General features: G+C 32.9%; 1 protein-coding gene across 7 annotated transcripts in view; it reads right to left on the reverse strand.

Annotated features, from left to right (window-relative positions):
* Nucleotides 1–19,163, reverse strand: part of LOC140059786 (muscle-specific protein 300 kDa-like) — a 160,431-nt gene that overhangs the window by 119,907 nt on the left and 21,361 nt on the right. For 6 of the 7 annotated variants that reach the window (XR_011847254.1, XM_072105692.1, XM_072105688.1 and 3 more), the window contains 26 exons: nt 18,512–18,529; nt 15,820–15,992; nt 14,718–14,923; nt 14,020–14,114; nt 13,054–13,173; nt 11,411–11,722; nt 10,721–11,002; nt 10,174–10,267; nt 9,686–9,891; nt 9,004–9,165; nt 8,444–8,599; nt 7,708–8,031; nt 7,330–7,473; nt 6,721–6,888; nt 6,097–6,390; nt 5,737–5,957; nt 5,121–5,547; nt 4,737–4,901; nt 4,239–4,382; nt 3,718–4,035; nt 3,227–3,550; nt 2,752–3,066; nt 2,228–2,521; nt 1,739–1,891; nt 1,331–1,495; nt 458–784 (listed from right to left, as the gene is read on the reverse strand). Coding sequence is in view for 6 of the 7 variants with exons in the window: in XM_072105692.1 (XP_071961793.1) it covers nt 458–784; nt 1,331–1,495; nt 1,739–1,891; nt 2,228–2,521; nt 2,752–3,066; nt 3,227–3,550; nt 3,718–4,035; nt 4,239–4,382; nt 4,737–4,901; nt 5,121–5,547; nt 5,737–5,957; nt 6,097–6,390; nt 6,721–6,888; nt 7,330–7,473; nt 7,708–8,031; nt 8,444–8,599; nt 9,004–9,165; nt 9,686–9,891; nt 10,174–10,267; nt 10,721–11,002; nt 11,411–11,722; nt 13,054–13,173; nt 14,020–14,114; nt 14,718–14,923; nt 15,820–15,992; nt 18,512–18,529 (5,607 nt within the window). In the remaining variant the exon portion in view is untranslated. The remainder of the gene's footprint in view (nt 1–457; nt 785–1,330; nt 1,496–1,738; nt 1,892–2,227; nt 2,522–2,751; nt 3,067–3,226; nt 3,551–3,717; nt 4,036–4,238; nt 4,383–4,736; nt 4,902–5,120; nt 5,548–5,736; nt 5,958–6,096; nt 6,391–6,720; nt 6,889–7,329; nt 7,474–7,707; nt 8,032–8,443; nt 8,600–9,003; nt 9,166–9,685; nt 9,892–10,173; nt 10,268–10,720; nt 11,003–11,410; nt 11,723–13,053; nt 13,174–14,019; nt 14,115–14,717; nt 14,924–15,819; nt 15,993–18,511; nt 18,530–19,163) is intronic. The other variant, XM_072105689.1, reaches the window with a different exon arrangement.

Here is a 19,163-nt window from a genome sequence, read left to right on the forward strand (position 1 = left end):
ATTTACATTTATAAATGCTTAGATGGCATTTGTAAATAAAAATAAACTGAAACATATGGTTATATGTATTTCTACTTTATATATTAATTTACAGAAATATGTATACTAACTACCATATGTATTCAAATAAACATACCCCCACAGAACATGCCTCTATAATGCCTCCCCCAACCTTGAATAAACGTCCCGGAGTCATTATTTATGCCCTCAAATTAATGCCCCGCCACATGCATTATATACACAATAGTGTATCACACAACACATTTCGATTTTTACTAGAATTCATTGTAATTTTGATACCATTTTGTATCAATTCTCGAAATGAATTATGTTGTATTTTTTAATATCAGGGGAGTATTTATTTGATGATAAATGTTAACATATTACACCCAAAAATAAAGAAGAAGTCCCTATGATAAAGAAATAAATATATTATTAGAAAAGTATGTTAATTTACCTCCAATATTTTCACTCTATTTTCTTTTATTTGAAGTGTACATGCAGACTCAGAAAACACCTCAAGTTTATCTTTAATATCTTGCATCCAGTTTCTAATTAGTGCCAGGCTTTTCTTAAACTCTGTCCATGTTTGTACTCTGTCGTTTAGCATTGGTTCAGCATCCTTTAGATTGTTAGTGAGACTTTTCCATTGTTCTTTGGTAGAGTTGACTTGTTGTTGTAGTGCATTCTTTCCAATTGCATTTGAATGAGCTAAAACTTTTTGAAGTTTGATATTAACATCACTAATTTGGTCTTCAATGACATTTTTCTCTGCTAAGCAATCCTGCAATAAAACAATTCAATACATTTTCTTAGCAATTTAATAAAACCATATTTGGTAATTGTAGCACTGAGTATAGTAGGTAGATAGACGAGGAGAACCTGAACTGGCAGCACTGACATGACGTGAAGCATGCAGTTGAAAAGTGTAATAAAGTCCATGAGCAATGATCATTGGAAATGCACTAACAAATGGAAATCATTATCAACTGTAAAGCTTTCCTACATACTTTGCTTTATAGATTATCTTTTGGGTCACATGTGATGCTGTACATACTTATTCCAATTGTGATGCTGGATCTCAGATGCCAACTGTCTCTTTCATCAATGGGACAACCTATTAGTAGTGATACTTGCTGGTGGCTTGCTTACCAATCTTTAGTTCAAATCCTTGTTCCAAATTGCCATTACTTAAGTCTAATACTATGTGACTTAGTTTTCATTTTTTTTTTTTTACCATATTTTCATGCTATTATTTTGCCTTTGCTGTTGGATGGTGTTGAAAAAAGGAAAAGGTACAAAATCAAGTACGGTAGAATTTATAACTTACTTGAATAGCTTGTAATTTATTCTGACATTCGGTCATATCACCAGCAGGGTTGCAATTCCTATCATAGATTTCTTTGGTTTTCTCATACACACTATTCAAAGCTTCAATACTGTCTGCAAACTCCTGGTGATCATTAACATGACTTTGCGAAACTTCTAGGCAATCCTATCAGGATATAATAATTGGAATAAACAACCTATCAAAGTAATTTGTAGGACGTTGTAAAGAAGGAAAAGTATCTTTCTTTAAGTTATGTTTGCCATTACATAAATAGAAAATTAACCAGATCGTTAAAGCTTTTTATAATATACACATTCAAGAAATTGAAATTTTACTATACTGTACTTTGCTAAAGAGGTGTTATCTTCATTTGATGAGGTACTGTATGACTAAAATATTTAAAATTACCTTCAGCTGTGCAGTGATAGAGTTAAATTTCTGCAGTAGTTTAGTCTTCTTGGGCCTGGCACCAGCATATGAGCAGCTGTTGCTCACCAACTCTGCCTTTACTTGAATACTTTGAGCTAGTGACTCATAAGATGGAACTAGATTCTGCAGATCCTACAGTATTATAAATAAAACATCAGTCAGAATTTATAAGCCATTTATAAGAGTAGTTTATACCTTGTTGCAACATTAATTGTATTTCTTGGCAGTCTGCTGCCTACTTAATAAATAGATGGGAAATTGAAAGAATTCATAATGCACAACATTTTACAATCATGGTGCTTAAGTAAAAATAATAATCCTAATTGTATTTGAGTTTTAGCAAAGTAATCGTTAATGAAGTAAATGATGAATACAACAGGTTCTCCACTTTTAACTATTTCGAAGTCTAAACTACAAGTTATGTGAAACCTGCAGGCTTACCTGCTTAGCCTCTAACATTCAACATACCTGAAATTTCTGCATTCTATCTTGTTTCTCTTTTAAATCAAGTAAGAAATATTTCTCAGCATGAAGTGTTTCCTCCATATCCTGCAACCATTTTTCCAAGTCGTGACAAGAATCTTCAAAATCTGTACACTGTTCAAGACAACTCTCCAACCTCTCCCACTCTTTCTTCAGAATGTCCTCATCTTCAGCAATCTTTTCACTGACAGTCGGGTCACTGAACGATTGAATTTTTTGACTTGCACCTACTACTGACTCAAAAGAAGGTTTTTTACTTTCCCATCTTTTTGAAATTTCCTGTGGAAAAAAAGTTTACTGAAAGTTCATATCCAGCAGACATATCCAAAGATCATCCTGTAGTTCGGTGAAATGGACATGAGGCCAATGTTTCAATAAGGCTGAACTATGGTTGAGTAGGTGGTTTGTGGCACTCTGCCTCAACTGCAATATTCAGATTAAACTTCTCTAAAACAAATAAATTATACCTAAATTTACAGCAAAAGTTTTACATTTAATGTTTAACATACCTTTAGTTGTGAACTAACTTGTCCATCAACTGCATCAACTGGTGTTCCTTCATCAACCTGTTCGATAGGTGTCACCAGTGACTGTTCTACAACGGCAAATAGCTCCAGCATATCATTCCCTCTTGCTTCATACTCTTGCCAAACCTCTGCTACTTCAATGGCAGTGAACTTCTTCTCTTGCACTTTCTTTACAACCTCACTCCAATCGTTCTGGAGCTTGGTTAAGTCGCCAGTGTGAATCTTAGGAAGGGTGGCAGCTTCCTCTGCAACCTGATCCATTAACTTTTGATTGCCATCAATTTCATCACAAAGTGTCTATTGAAAAAGAGATATTTTATTATATGATATGTTTAAAAACATTGAAATATAAGATCCTATTAAATAAGGTGATTAACCTTGAAAACACAGTTCATACAAGATGCTCTACATAAACAACGTTTCATAAGTTTTTGGGAGTAGATTAATTGGTACTTACATCTAGATTATCTACCCTCTTTTTGGCCTCTTCTATTGATCCAACTACAGGCTCTTTATCCAGATTTTTGTTAGTAGCTGTCATCCATGGTAGAAGCTGTTCCTTTGCAAATTGATATGCTTGCCAATGCTTAATGTCTGCATTAAGCCTATCACGCAGTGTCTCTGAAGAAGTGCATAGATTTTGCCAATCTTTCTGAGCTGTATCAAGAACGTCTTTTAGTGTCTGCACATTTGGTCTGTTTGGATTTTCCTGTATTTCATCAAGTATGCTATTCAGTTCCTCTAATGCTTTGACTTTATTAAAAATTTCAGAAAACAAGTCCTGAAAAAGAATTAAAATTACAATTGGAACATAATTAATGCTTGCTCCATTAAAACTCCAATCAACTTAAATCACACACAAGATGCCTAGTATTTTCCATGACGACTTAATAGTTAGAACAGTTAAAACTATTAAGATCATATACTATATCCAATTAAATGTCTTACTTTAGCCACATCATACACTTTATCTGGTGTTGATTCATCTTTTGCTATATCGTCTAACTGTTTCTCCATGTCAAGCTGCCATTCTGCCAAGACATCCATCTTTTGTAAGAAATCATTCCACTTGCTCTCTAAGTTCTCCAGTTCTTGCAATTGTTTAACAATGTTGTCTTTTGTAGAAGCATCCTTGGAATCAATAGTTTGGATATCTTGCTGTAAAGTTGCTTTTGTTGTTGGTGGGACAGATTGTTGTAACTCATTATTCATTGATTTGACATTAGTTTCTTGATCTTTCCAATCTTTGTGGATATCTTCTAAATCCTGTAAAAGTATTGTATGTGATCTCTTATTTTGGACTACACAAAGTATATTACACAATTTTCAATATGGAGTGAAATCAATATGCATAAGGGAATGCACCCAACAATTTGTCCCATTAATAGAGGTGTCCCCTGGATATTGGTTGGCCTACCTTGCACCCCTTAATAGGGGTACCAAAAGGAGGGATCCTACTGTATACTAACCTTTAACTGTGCCACAGCTGCCTTGATTTCATCAAGTGATGAAAGCTCTGGAGATAATGATTCAAATGCATCATCAATCTCATTCAATGAAGACAATAACTTTGATTTTTCTTGATCATATTTCTCCCAAAGTCCAACAGCATCCTAAAAAATAAAAATAATGATTAAATTTTACAATATTATGTACTGTTTTATGAATTCTTTCCAGCCCTCACCAAACAGCGGCGATCATGATTACAACACAGACGTGCATCCTTAATCTTTTAAATATAGTGTAAAAGTTCTTTTCCTTCACTTCTACAAAAAATATGTTTAATTATTCTATTCGAAAGGCCAAGTCTTCATTTTGCAACCAGCTTGCTGTCTTCATTTTTAGAGTATTTAGTCAACTTTAATGAAAATCAACACTCAAATCGTTTAAAACAATACATTATTCACAGGATCAAGTTATAACATAAATATGCATTAAATTAGTTGTAATTTACAACATATCCACACCTGAAGACTCTTTAGCTGATCGGCTGACTGTTGTTTTGTCTCTTGTAACGTTTTTGCCACTACTTCTTGTTGTGGAAGGGCACTTTGAAGATCTTGCTCTTCAGTCGCTCTTACTACCTCTTCATGAATTAGTGGTGCTGCTTCTTCTAAGTCATGCTGCAGAGCCTACAATAAATAAGAAAATAAATGCTTCTATTTAGATTGTACCTTTTCACAAATGATGTGGCAATCTTCAGTCAATTACAACATGTGCCATTTCAATTGTATTTCATATCCATCTGGAGTCTCCATTCACAATAGATTGGATGTCACTGTTGCTGTGACAGGATTGATAAAGGTCATGGAAATATTGAAAAAGAGAGAGAATAAACCTGATTGCCTTACCTTATGCTTCTCCAGCAATTGCTTCAAAGCAGGCAAATCTTCCCATGATGGTTTCTTCGACAAGTCTTTCTGTTTTTGAAGTATCCAGTTCCAAGTTTCTTTTGATTTTGCCTGCTTTTTAAACTTCTCAGATTTCTTGGCAACCTCAGCAGGTACATCATCCAACTTAGATTTCAGTTCTTCCTGGTGTTTCTTCAGCTGAGCAAGACTTTCCTGTTCAGATAGCACCTGTCCTGCTGGACAAGCTTCAGTAATCTCACTTAGTTTATTCTGTGCTTGAAGAAGTTGTTGAGACATTTCTGGTTCCTTATTTTGAAGTTCCTGTAACTCCTTCTGAAGCTCTTCAAACTTTACTGGATCAGATGTTTTTAGAAGTTCCTCTGCTGTTTGGTTGGTCTGGTTCATCCAGTCTTTCACAAGATCAAGACTAAAGATAAAAACAAGTTTAGTTTCAAACATTGACCTTTGAATTGTTTCTAAATCATAAAATTGAGTTAATAATGTTGAGGTCCAGAATGGGAGGAAACTCAAATGGGTTGGACAAATGTTATGCCATGACAAATTTAGATTTCTTTTTTGTTCTTTGGTAGAACCCTTGATATCATAAACAACTAACCTCTGATTGTACTCATTCCATTTGTCAGGTAACTCAACCAGCTTACTCTGCATAACCTGTATGTCACTCAGCATTTTCTGCCAGTCCATCTCTGATTTATTCAAGTCGTCTTTCAAGGTGTCGTCTTGTGGATCAATGGCAGACAATGTCTTCACACAAGTCTGCATCTCTTGCAAACAATCAAGGCAATACGGAATCAGCTTGCTCTCATGAAAGAATTCCTAAAAAGAAGAAAACACAACATTTTGAGCCAATGAGGAGAGGTAGTAACAACAAATGTTTATTTTTCACATAATTTTCATGGACAGAAAATTAAGTATTTTCAAAAGGCAACTTTTAAAAACAGAAGAAACACTTTACCTTGTGCAGACCAAGAACATGGAGAGGATTCTGGCCAGAGTTTAGAGCAACTTGTTCAGATTCCAATTCGTTTTGAGAATCATCAATATTTTGTTTCAGTTCGTTTTCAGCCAATTGAAACTCCAATTTGCATAACTTAACAGAACCTTTCTCGACAGTCTCTTTGTATTTGGTTTGTAGTAGTTTGATTTTCTCTTCAAGTGGTTTTCGATCTGTCTGAGGTATTGATTTAAGAATGTCTTCACTCGCAGCAAGAAATTCTTCCAATTTATTAGATTGTTCATCAAAAAATGCCTGTTGAAAGAATGTAATCACAAATATATAAGACGAAAAGGCACACAATAACTAAACTAAAGCAATATACCACTAACGCAATGTGAGTGATTTCCACCAACTATCAGGTTTACTGCTCAAAATGTTAATGGCAATTTGGAGCATTCGATTTGCGACAAGATAGGACCTATGCATTGAGTGAGGAAGCACATGACAAGATCCCTGCATATGACGTAACTAGTTTCTAGGTCATCCAAACGATGATATACAAACTTGTACTTGAAATTTAAACCATGGTTCTCAATATTGCTAGAGTATTTTTTTCAGGTTAGGTTTTTAAAGTTTCCTGACCTTATGACCTTCAATAGCTTCAAGAGGGTCAGTAGGTTGGTCTTCCAGTCTCTGATCGGCCTCCCTTAACCAGTTTGTCAGTTCTGCAGCTTTGTGTTTGAAGTTTTGCATACAAGCAACTTCACTTGAGAGTTGGTTGGCTATTTCTGGAGCAGTCTGGCTTAATGCCTAAAATAATATTCATACGAACGTTTCAATATTTAAATGTAATAAATGTTTTAAAAACTGTCTCAAATATGGACACACCTCAAAAGGAAAATGGCATAGTCCAGATTTCCTAGTAACTTAACAAAATATCTATGTTTGTATCATACCAATCAACATACTGTCAATCATAGTTTGTTAATAGGGAGCTTGCCAAAAATTGCAAAAACAAACGCAAAATTTATGTGACTAGTACCCTTATATGAAATCATAAGCTCTAGGGCTTCAATTATAAACCATTGGCTGAATATTAGTAGTAGTTCTTCTATCCCATTTTTGTCATGTTCTGTGTATGTCTCCACCCAAAGAAATAACCCCATTCTAAGTCCACATACACACTACTATGATCCACTACATTCTGGTGCTCAATGCAAGTAAACTAACTCTAAGCTTTATGGTACTCACTTGAAACCGGTCATTCATCTCTGAGATGTGGCTTTTTAATGGATCAGTGTCCATGTAATTGGCATTTAGCTGTATTGTTTGCTCAACTACTTTATTTTTCTCTTCTAGTATCTTCTGATAATGAGGGAGGTTTGAAAAATGCACCTAAAAATGAGAACATTTGTGTGAAAGTATTCAGTAATTTGATTTTCAGCATTTTGTATAGAAATTGAGTCAAAATAAAACTTATATGAGAGGTACAGATACCATGCTAGATGAATGTCTATTACAGGAGGAACAAGGTTACAAGAGAGTATCTAAAAGGTACATTTAACTGTATTGATTAATAATAAATTATGATTATATGTTTGTATGTAGAATTATATGCTACCAACTCACCTCATATCTCTGTTGCTTATCTTCCTTTTTACCAGTTGTCTTGTCTTGCTTTACCTCTGTTATCAGAGCCTCTCCATCATCCAGCCACTTCACCAGCTCTTTCATGCCATTCTCATACTCTCGTAAGGATGTCAGGACCTTGCTGGTGATGGTATACTCTTCATTAGTTGTGTCTTGGATCTTTGTTAACCTGACTTTGATGTTTTTCAGAGTGTCCATCATGGCTGACCTACCATCCTCTGTACAACTCTTGAACAGGCCTTTGGAAATATCTGAAAGCTTCTTGAGGTTTACTTCTTGTTTTGTACATTGTAATTTTAATTCCTATAAATGGTTATAAATAATGGAAATTTAAAATCAACATACAAATCTGTTCATGTTGCTAGAACCTGTATTTGGAAAGTGCTACCACTGAAGGGTCCCCTCTCACTAGGTCAACTCCAACTCCTTTTTTGTTGCTTAACTGTGCCATTTAGTGTTATTTTACCTTGAAATTATTAAGGTGCAATATAAATCCTGTATGCACTGTATGCAAGTATGCACTTAAATTTTACTTTACACAGTCAAATACTAATAATATATTTTTTTAAACCTGAAACTCCCAAATCTCTGAAATCAAGGCAAACTCGGCAAACCATAATTGTCTTTGTGGTTTCACTTTGTTTTTACTAGGTTGACTTTTTAACAATTTGGGCCAAGTCCTGGTTTTAGAAGTGTTGGCTGCAAACATATTTACCTCTAAATCCTGTATATGCTCCTTTGCAGGCAGGTACATGCATGTCACCCTGGCTGGTATGTCTTGCTCTTTCTTGTCTAACCAAATGCGCAAGTTTTTAACAAATTCTGCATACTCTCGTTGTTGTCTTTCGGTTTCTTCATTTTTCATGTAAACCTTAAAAGAATTAAGTAAGTATTGTTTTTACTTTTAATTCTGAATGCAGTTTTACTAAATGTATTGTATTGTAAAATGTATATAATAACGAGATATGTCAAATATGTTGATATTTAATACAATGGATAACTGCACATGGCCACCATTTTTCATGTTTGTATGTTGTATGTTACTTTAATGGTATAATAACAACACATAGATTCAATCTACAGTCGAACCTCTCCTTTGGGAAACCAATATTTTGGAGACGCAGTATAAGTGGATACTAAGAGAGCAAATATATTCTCTAACACTAAGGTCAATCTCTATTCATGAAATCATGGGAAAACCCCAATTAAGGAGACACCTTGTTTGGCCCACAATGATGTCCCCTTAATAGAGGTTCTACTGTATTATCAACTTACTTTGGCTTCTTCAAAGTTGTCCTTCCATCTGCTGTTGACACTGAGTAGTTGTCTCTTGATTGTCTTTGTTACTTCTTCTTGGCATGTTTCAATCAAGAAGTTTCCCGCCTCATTCATCACTGTCTGCCGATCCTGCCAGCTGCTCATGTCTTGGAAGAAAGTCTATGAAAGAAACATATATAAGTTTTAAAGATCTTCCGAGCACAGTGGTAGAGCAATTAAGGCTAGTGTACTGCAGAACATAGTCATAAAATTAGCACAAACGCAAGGCTCTTCTTGACCATACTGTACTTCTGGTAGTATATGTCTTCATTTGGAGAATTAGAATGTGTTCCATATATTGACTACATAGCTTAGCAGTAAAGTGTAAAACACTGTACCGGTACATGGATTCCTACTCTATTGGAACTAATTATTGTTACAGGAAAAATTGCTTGTTGTTCATTCTTCTGATATACAATAGGACAACTCTATTCAAGGGACAACCCTATTCAGGGAACACTCAAATACAGGTGACACCCCTTTATTAAGCAGACACATTCTTATAAAAAGACTAGAGGGAAATATATTTTAACATCACGGCCAAACATTATTCAGGGGACACACTATTAAGGAGACATTATGTTGATAACATCCTTGTAATGAATATTTTAATTTATATTCTTTGATTGATGATATTTACCTGTTTACTGTCAGAATTTTGATCTTGTAAAGCCACTGACGATTGGCTTAGCCAGGATTCAACTAGTTCACTGCAAGCATCATATTTCTTCCAATTTTCTATCACTTCTTCTAGCATAGTTTCAACACTGCGTATTTCAACACTCAGATTTGTTCGTTTCTTTTGCATGTTGAGCAAGAAATTTGTAAGAACTTGTTTTTCATCTTCTATTAAAGAAATAAGACATGTTTAATATACCTTAGTACCAAAAATTATTAATGCTATTCAGATAAAATAGCTATAAGTCTAGATACTTATTTCTTCATGTTAAAATATTGTAGATCAGATGCAGTGCATGTCAGTGACAAGACAGTGAAAGTCTGGGTGGCAGTACATTGAGAAAGTGTACTGCCACCCAGACTTCAATTCTTTCCAGCTGAAATCTGCAAAGCGAATGTACTACTGTATAGCTATGCCATCTACAGTATTACAAACCAATATAAACTTACTATCAGCAACAGCTTTGTAATTTTCTGTTTCTGTTTCCAAGTCTTTCAATCTGGCCTCGTATTGGTCAAAAAATGTATTCTCTTGTGTAAATGCCTGAAAAATAATTATATATTTAAACAAATAGTCAAACCAACCACACTGACTAAATTTAGCTAAATTTGATATTAACTTAAAGTTGAAAAATATCTGTACACCTAATAAAGGCTAGATAAAAGAAAAAATACAATCTTGCCAGAAATGTGTGCTTCAACTTTATTTTCAATGAATGCATTTAAGAATATTTATTATGAGAAACAATTGTGTTTATGTTACTTAATCAGAATAACACATTTTTCATCTTTCTGTAGAACACCAGCATAAAGTGTTCAAAACATGATATTAGGGACTTTCAGATGGTCATGTCGCCTTTGACATTTTGAGGCATTGTGCATGCGCCATGCCACTACCATATTTAGGCATATAACTACCATATTTGAGCACATCAAACTTTTGTTGTCAAACTAGTTTGATAGTGTAGACTGTGCTTAGTACATGTTTGCTGCTTACATTATAATCTTGTAAAATATCTTTCACTTGTTCTTGGCTTCCATACTTGACATTCCATGTTGAAAACTTTTCTTCAGTTTTCACTATCAATCCTAGAAGACTATACTTCTTCTCTAAATAATTTAACTTCACTTGAGTATGTCGCCATGTGACCACTACGATCTCCAGCCTTTCTGAGATACTTGTTAGGATTGCTTTAGACACATTTTTACCATCACTTCTACCAGTGGCTTGTATTTGTTGGAATGTATTATGAACTTGACCTAAACTCTGAAAGTGTATCTGTGGAAAAAATAACATTAAAACTTAATTAAGTAACATTATTTAAATATCTAATGTTTTAAAGGCTTTTTTCAATGCCAGGTTCTTTTTCATTAAAGGGTAAGTATTCATGCTCATGCTCTTTGTTGAAAGATCTGTAACATTGTACAGAGTTAAATTTGACTTGCATACAAAAATATAGCATAAAGTTTGATAGTTTAGACAGAGCTTTAGCCTCAGCATTGTGTGGTAGGGTGGCCTCCCTAGTATTTTAATACCAGATACTCATTTACAGCTAAGAGGATTGGGAGTTTTGACGTCTACTCTCCCTAATACTAACCACCAGTTTTAAACTCATACTTGATATCAATTCACAGTTGTAAAACTCTCTTATAATTCTTTTAAATAAATAATTGAAACTATTCTTACTCTGAACTCTTCACATTTTCTCCCAATACTACTGGCTGTTTCATTCTCTAACTCAATCTGTCCCATATCTCGGTCTAGCAGATCCTCTGCTCCTCGAAGCCATGTAGTAACTTCTTTTAATTGGAATGGTAGCGAGCCCTCTATCTTATCTCTCCATTGTTCATAGTGCGACGATACTTTACTCCACTCCTCTATCGTAACATCAACCTCTTCCCGTGTCAGTTGTATCAGCATTTTCTTCTGATCTTTTGTTTTTATTTCTCGTACAAGTTGTTTGCTTTTGGCATGCCCTCTCTGAAGCTCAACAAATGTCTAAAAACACAAAAATATTTGATATTAAATTTAGGTAGGAGGCTGAAGCTAAGTGAAATTTATTCATCTTCATTTTTCATGTTTTTGGGGGACAAATACATCTGTAAGTTTGATCCAATTAAATATGTAAAGATTATTCTTGCTCTGTGGTACAATTAATCGTGTATTTTTGTCCACTATTTAAAATGTTTGAAATTTTGTTCACATATTTCTTCATACTGGGTGTACAAGACAGTGTTCTTCCAGAGAGCCTAGGATACCACTCACAAAACAATTTAAAAACCGATACACATAGCACGAAGTTGATTATCTATTTTCAATTGTATAAATTCAATTCTTTCAGCTTTTTGCATTTATTTTACTTTATATAGAAAAATATTGTTGTATTGTACAGTATTAGATTATCAGTTGTTATTAGACAATAACCTGTGGGAAATTCGGTTAGATGTCTCGGGATTTAATCAATGAATCAGAACATAGGAAATCAGTATCAGATTGTACAATCTAGATCTAAGAGTCTAGCTATCCAGGTTCTTATTATTGTACCAGATTGAATCTGGATCTAAGAGTCTAGCATTGTGTACAATAAACAGATCTGAAATGTCATTGTCACATGTCAAAACAATTATGTACAATAAGACAGAAGAATTTAAACAACCACGTGTTGTGTAGATTTGATATTTTAACACTTTCTTATGTTAATACATTCCAATACTAGCAATGTTAATAGTGACTGGTCACTACAGGGAACAATAATGTTTGTTTGAGTATAGGTGGAGTTGGAGTTAATAATGTGATTTCATCATGTTTTTGTATTCTTATATCAATCAATCTTAGATTGTATGTTTATCCCTGGATGTAGTATAAAAGTCATCCTGACAAGGGAGCCATGTTGCTACAGTAAAGTTAGTACTGTATTGTTATACACCATGCGGTGTTGTTGGCTTAGTCAGCCGTAAAGTTGTTAATTTGCATAACAAATGTGTTTGCTTATAAAAGGCAACGGAGATGCGGAATCTATGTTAGTAAATTACTGTTTACCAGTTGGACAAGTGTTACAGTGTATAAAGCAGTGTTAACGTAGATAGAAGATTATAACCAGTACAAGCAGTGGTGTTGTTAAGCCAGCTTGCCGGTAAGCAGTGGTATTGGAATATAAAAAATTGTGTTAAGCCAGCTAAAATAAAAGGAATATATATTGTTGTGTGTCTACTGCGTTTTACAAACAGCGACTACTACCAAATTTATTGCGTAACGTCAATAAAACTATGTAATACAATAATATAAGAACTGAAATTCCAACAAGGTCAGAGCAACAAATTCAACCTTACCCAGTATGTATCTTCTCGATTTAAGTGTTGTGTCTTTGTATTTTCAATTGCTGTTTGGCTCTTTCCAATCCATTCCATCACTTCACCGCGCATCCTTAGTTCTTCTGATGCTGCAGCAGTCTAAACAATAAATGATGCAATTTACAATGCTTGCTTAAACCATGGACCTAGGTTCATGCTAGACTAGAGAAGAGCAAAGTTACACTCTTCCCTGCTTAGATAGGAGCACAATAACTACCAGAAATACAAACGATTACAAACTGACCAAAAGCACAAATACAGGAAATAAAATAAACAAAAACTAAACAATTAAATATGTAAGAAAGGGTTGTTTATTCTGAATTCAAATCATGAATAAATTATTTCATATCAATAAATAAATAATAATAAGGTATTTGTTTATTAGTTACAACATATTTATTTATGCAACACATAATATTCTTTTTTGAATTTTAATATCTCGTAAAGTAATAGTCAACAATGAGCCTATTAGTTGTATTCATTTAATTTATTTGGTTCCAATAAATATCAATTATATAATATAATTATATTTGAGTCAAAGTAAAGAGTTCAAATCTAGTTTTATTTCAGCTTAATGACAGACTAACCCAAACTTCAGAGGATTTTGTTGAAATTCAAATAGAATATAGATAGATTAAATCAAAATATATATTTATGCAACACATAATATTCTTTTTTGAATTTTAATATCTCGTAAAGTAATAGTCAACAATGAGCCTATTAGTTGTATTCATTTAATTTATTTGGTTCCAATAAATATCAATTATATAATATAATTATATTTGAGTCAAAGTAAAGAGTTCAAATCTAGTTTTATTTCAGCTTAATGACAGACTAACCCAAACTTCAGAGGATTTTGTTGAAATTCAAATAGAATATAGATAGATTAAATCAAAATATATTAATTAATATATATTAAATAACTAATTTATCAAATCATCTTACTTGTGGTGTTTCTTTTCCAACTTCTGGGAACGATTGAAAGAACTGTGAAACATACGTCATGATAGACTTCTCATCAGGTTTATTTGTGTCAACATCTGAAAGTAAAACGATAAAAAAGTATTAATTAGCAGACTTTTAGACTTAATCCGGTATATTAATGTTAATTTTGAAATGATGATGATTTAATTATATTTACGTCCCTGAGATTTGCGAGGTGATGTGAATAGTATAATATCATCATCCAATCATTTAAATTTTAAATCAAATTTTTATAAAAATATTTCAAGATAAATCCTCACTATATTAACATTTTGCCAACAGTTTTATTGATAATGATTGGTTTTGGGGATTGATTTTATAAATTCTCTTTTTAAACTATTTTATACATGCTTAGGTTAATTACAAAATCCTTTTTGTATTTTCATTCCTTTTATTGTAAATGTACATATATTTTTGACTGTTATTTTACTGTTTTTAGCAAGTTTTAAAGAATTTGTATGCATGATTTTAACCTTTTATTTTCTATAAACAGGACCATATGTAAAACAGGTGCTACATCTATTCCTGATGTTTTTATCCTGTATAAATATGTTTTAAATAAATTAATTATAAATAGAGAATTTGTAAAATGAATGGTAAATGTGAATGGTGAATGCGATCACTGATATTTCTAGAGACGACACAAATTATGATCTTACCATAAGGATCGAGTAACTTTGCAATACCAAGCTCTCTTTCTGCAACATCAAATGCATTTGATAGATTTTCAATATTACTTCTTGAACTTAGACTATGCAAGTCCACCAGACCTTCCCTGATATTGTGTAGAAGGGTGGTGAATGCTCGTCCATCACGCCAACTTGGACCAAAATCTTTAATCGCTATATCTACCCCATGCTTCCCTCTGTACGATACAAAAATATAATGTATGTTTTAGGTCATTGTGACTAACAGTAGAGAGTGTCAGATCATGTAATGCTATAATAAAATTGTCTTTATTACCATGGATCTTACTTTCCCTAAATAATTATTATTAAATAATGATGATTTAGATGAAAAAATAAATTAGGTCCACACAATATAAATTACAAAGGCTATTGACCCCTATTAAACCGAGTCATCATTTTGTGAACACAATATTCCTGCAGTTGTTTTTCCAATGAAGTCAATCAGGATGTGGTACCATTAATTAGTCATCACTTCTGTTGCTTGTAATATAAATAATTAGTAGCTTACTATCCACATCAGTCTTCAACAAGAAAGTACTTTAACTGTTTCCAATCAACTTACAGAATACTGATTCTTCTTGAGACTAGATCAGACCATCTCATTTTGGTAAAAAAGCTACTATAGCAGTATTCTACACATATTATTAGGGCTCATTATTCACACTTCAGTTATTTACAATGGGTAATTTGGCGACCTACTAACTGTGCTCATGAAACCAACTTTAAGGGTCTTTCATACCTGTTCCCGCACGGTTCCGAAACATTGATGTTCAATTCGCCGGACTGGAACTGTGCTGAACAGGTGTGAAAGACCTAGGTAAACAATGACCCCAATGGAAATAACCTACTATTAAGATTGTTGAACTATTCTGGAAAATCTTCTAATACTATATGTATTTCTCAGTAATTTCAATAGTTAATGTTATCACTTTGTATGTAGTTTTTATAATAATTTTCTAAATAAATTCAAATTAAATCAAATAACGTCAGCCTGAAAAGGTCCATTGATATTGTATTAATTAACATGCATACTGTTACATAATAATTAATACTAGACCAAAGCGTAACTAACTTGGCTTTTGATGCTTTCTTAGCCCACTCTAGAAGAGCTTTCTTAGCAGTAAGCCTGCTCTTTCCTGGTGTTTGTTTCTTAGCTGGGGGAGGTCCATTTCCAGCACCCTTTAGGGATGCTTCGTCTGTACTTGTATCTTCCAGTTGCATAGCTTGAAGAGCATTTTGTTCAATCTGTGTACAAGACAATATAAAAGAAACAAATTAATTTATAATGATCAATTTTTTTACATAAGGGAACTTTCAAATTGCGATAACCTATGACCTACAGTATTTACGTCATGTTAATTCATTGTGCTTGTGGGGATGTACTTCTTTAATATTTCTTTACAAAGTTTTGCCGAATTCTAGATAACAACATGACAAAATATTTCATAAGCATCTAACAGCGGATATATTATTATTTAATGATGATAATAATGATTAAGATGGTAAAATAAATATGTGTGACTACACAATATGAATCACAAAAGGTGATATAAAACTTTGGAGCTGATAATTGTAATAAAAAGTAAATGTGGAAGCTTTTAAAGTTATTCTGGATTGTGTGTATAAGAATAAGCTGTTCTTATGAGCTTCACTTTGACTGTCTTTTCCGCAAGGCAACTTTATTTTAGTTAAAGATGAAAAATATATTTTCTTTTTTTTTTAATTAAAAAAAACACAAAGTTAAAAGCAAACTAACAACATAAAAGATGTGTTATTTGACTGCAACTTAAAAAACCATAAAAAGCATTAAAAGATAGATTGAGATTAAAGAATCACTTTCTATTTTTAAGAAAGAAAAAGATTAAAAATTTAAATAAATCTTTAGCACATTATCTTCAAATAATTTCCCTAGTTTTTAGTCACTCTATTTATTATGAAACAGAAATATTATATAATATAATATCTTAAGACAATATCTGGATGGTCAATTTTGTGTATATGTATGTTAGTCTATCCTTAATAATCAAAGTTCCACAATAACAACAGTCTGTGACTCGAACCTACACTTAAAGCAGTAGATGTGACTTAACCACTCAATCATAAAATATTTCATGATTATTACTATACTTGTTATGAATCAATATACAAATAACCAAGAAGCATATAAATATAAAACAATAAATGCAAAAGTAATCAAGCAGACTATACCAGAAATCATACAATTAAGGCATAGGATATTGTCTGATGCAAATGATGGAATTTAGTCCAGCCAATTACTGATGTGCTCTGTGTTACATGTCTCAAGTATTACATACATATATTATATGTAAATGTTGATAGGATTTGGTTCGACTCTGTAACATACTGATTGTATCCTTAGACAAGATGCTTTACTCTCATTTCCTCGTTCTCCAGATGGGACGTATAGCCGTTGGTCCCGTGTACATAGTGCAAGTTAAAGAACTTTGTATACTATTAAACTACAATAAAACTTAAACTTTAAACTACCTGTACTATACTAAAATAGTAGTAGTACAGAAAAAAGTAGAGTGGATCTTCTCCTGGTGTGCTGATCTGGTAGGCACTGCACTGCTGGCTTAATCCAAATGTTCTCATTTTCCAATTTAGCTTGTGGACGATGCATTTACCTTAATGCTTTACAGCAAAATAGTTAAGGCACTGAACATTATTGGTGCAGCTTGTTGTGAATTTAGGTCCACATTTGGAAGCAAATGGCGGATCGAATTCACATCAGTTGCATCAATATTATCTTACATACAGAGGTTTCACAGAAACTGAAATACAGTTTAGAACCTCTATTAAAGAGACACCTTCTAGAGCCAATAAAGTGTCCCCTTAATAGGGGTATACCAAAGGGATTGGTTGTCCATGCATAGATACATTATATGCAAAGGTACCATTCAGTATAACATATGCTACAATACCATAAACCTACCGTTCTACGAGGTATCTTCCATTTGGAATACAGTAATCAAAATAAATCATAATTATAAAAAGAAATAAAAGAGCTGTCTCTTTGACTAACATTATTTTACCACATCATGCAAAAGAATAGCGACATCAAATAAAAAAATATGCAACTAAAAAATAGAATATTTTGTACCTGTTATGCAAGATTTAAAGAAAGATTTGAAATCATGCGCACTTTTACAGTTTGTATCATCAGAAAATGAATTAATTGTGAAGAATGCTTCAGAAAAACATTAAAAAAAATAGAATTACAATAATTATATTTTTATGTATAAGTTTATCAATATGTTTTATATCAATATCATAGGCGAATTATGAAATGAAAATGTTTGGTATAATATAAAAACGTCTATAATCTTTTAAGCTCTGTCTACACTATCAAACTATATTGATATAAAAAAAGTGTGATGTGCCCAATATATATTTTTATGTATAAGTTTATCAATATGTTTTATATCAATATCATAGGCGAATTATGAAATGAAAGTGTTTGGTATAATATAAAAACGTCTATATAATCTTTTAAGCTCTGTCTACACTATCATCAAACTATATTGATATAAAAAAAAATGTGATGTGGCCAAAAATATGGTAGTAATATGACATCATCATGTTCATATATGGGCACATTTTTTGTCACATAAAGTTTGATAGTGTAGACAGAGCTTTAGACATATACAGTATTTTGAATCTAATTTTATCAAGTTTTGAAGCATTCTTACAATAAATACATAAAGAAAAAGGTCTTAATTTTGGGTGAACCAGAGACTTACTTGTGCAGGGTCATAAAACTGGAAGTAAAAACACATAAAAAAAAGTGATAACAATTACTTATTAATATTTAAAAAACTTATTCTGTGCTATAAAAGTAGACAATTGCATCAAAATAATGACACATAGATTTGAATTTACAGTCAACTGTCCCACATAAGACTTCCAGGTTTTTCACAAATTTTCTAAAGCATTGGTTTTCAGTGGTATTAAATGCTGAAATTGGAGGTGGACGGTGAAGACAAATTTAGAGAGTTTGCAGTGTGTCAGGTTTTAGGAAGGTTGACTGTAAAGGGCCTCTCACATCTGCTCCAGTTCACGTCTCAATTGTTTTGTTTTATTTCTCATTCGAGTAAAAAGAATGTTCATGGATTTCCGAGCATTTACAAGATGATTTTTTTACTCGGTGGCCACATGGTGCCAGACTGAAGCTGGTGTGAAAGACCTATAGAATAGGCATTTATCCAGTGCTCAAAGTGACATATTTAAAATGGAGGTGCTTAAGGTGGTGAATAAAATCATTCCCCTCCAATTCTAACACTTCTGCCCCCCCCCCCCCGGCCCCCCATGATGACAGAAAGTCCTAAAAATTGCAGTAACCTCTTGAATTAAATATGACGAAGCTAAGTAAGTGAATGATGTTAAATGTAGGGT

This window comes from Antedon mediterranea, chromosome 10 (assembly GCF_964355755.1).
Source record: "Antedon mediterranea chromosome 10, ecAntMedi1.1, whole genome shotgun sequence".
In the NCBI taxonomy this organism is placed as follows: Eukaryota; Metazoa; Echinodermata; class Crinoidea; order Comatulida; family Antedonidae; genus Antedon; species Antedon mediterranea.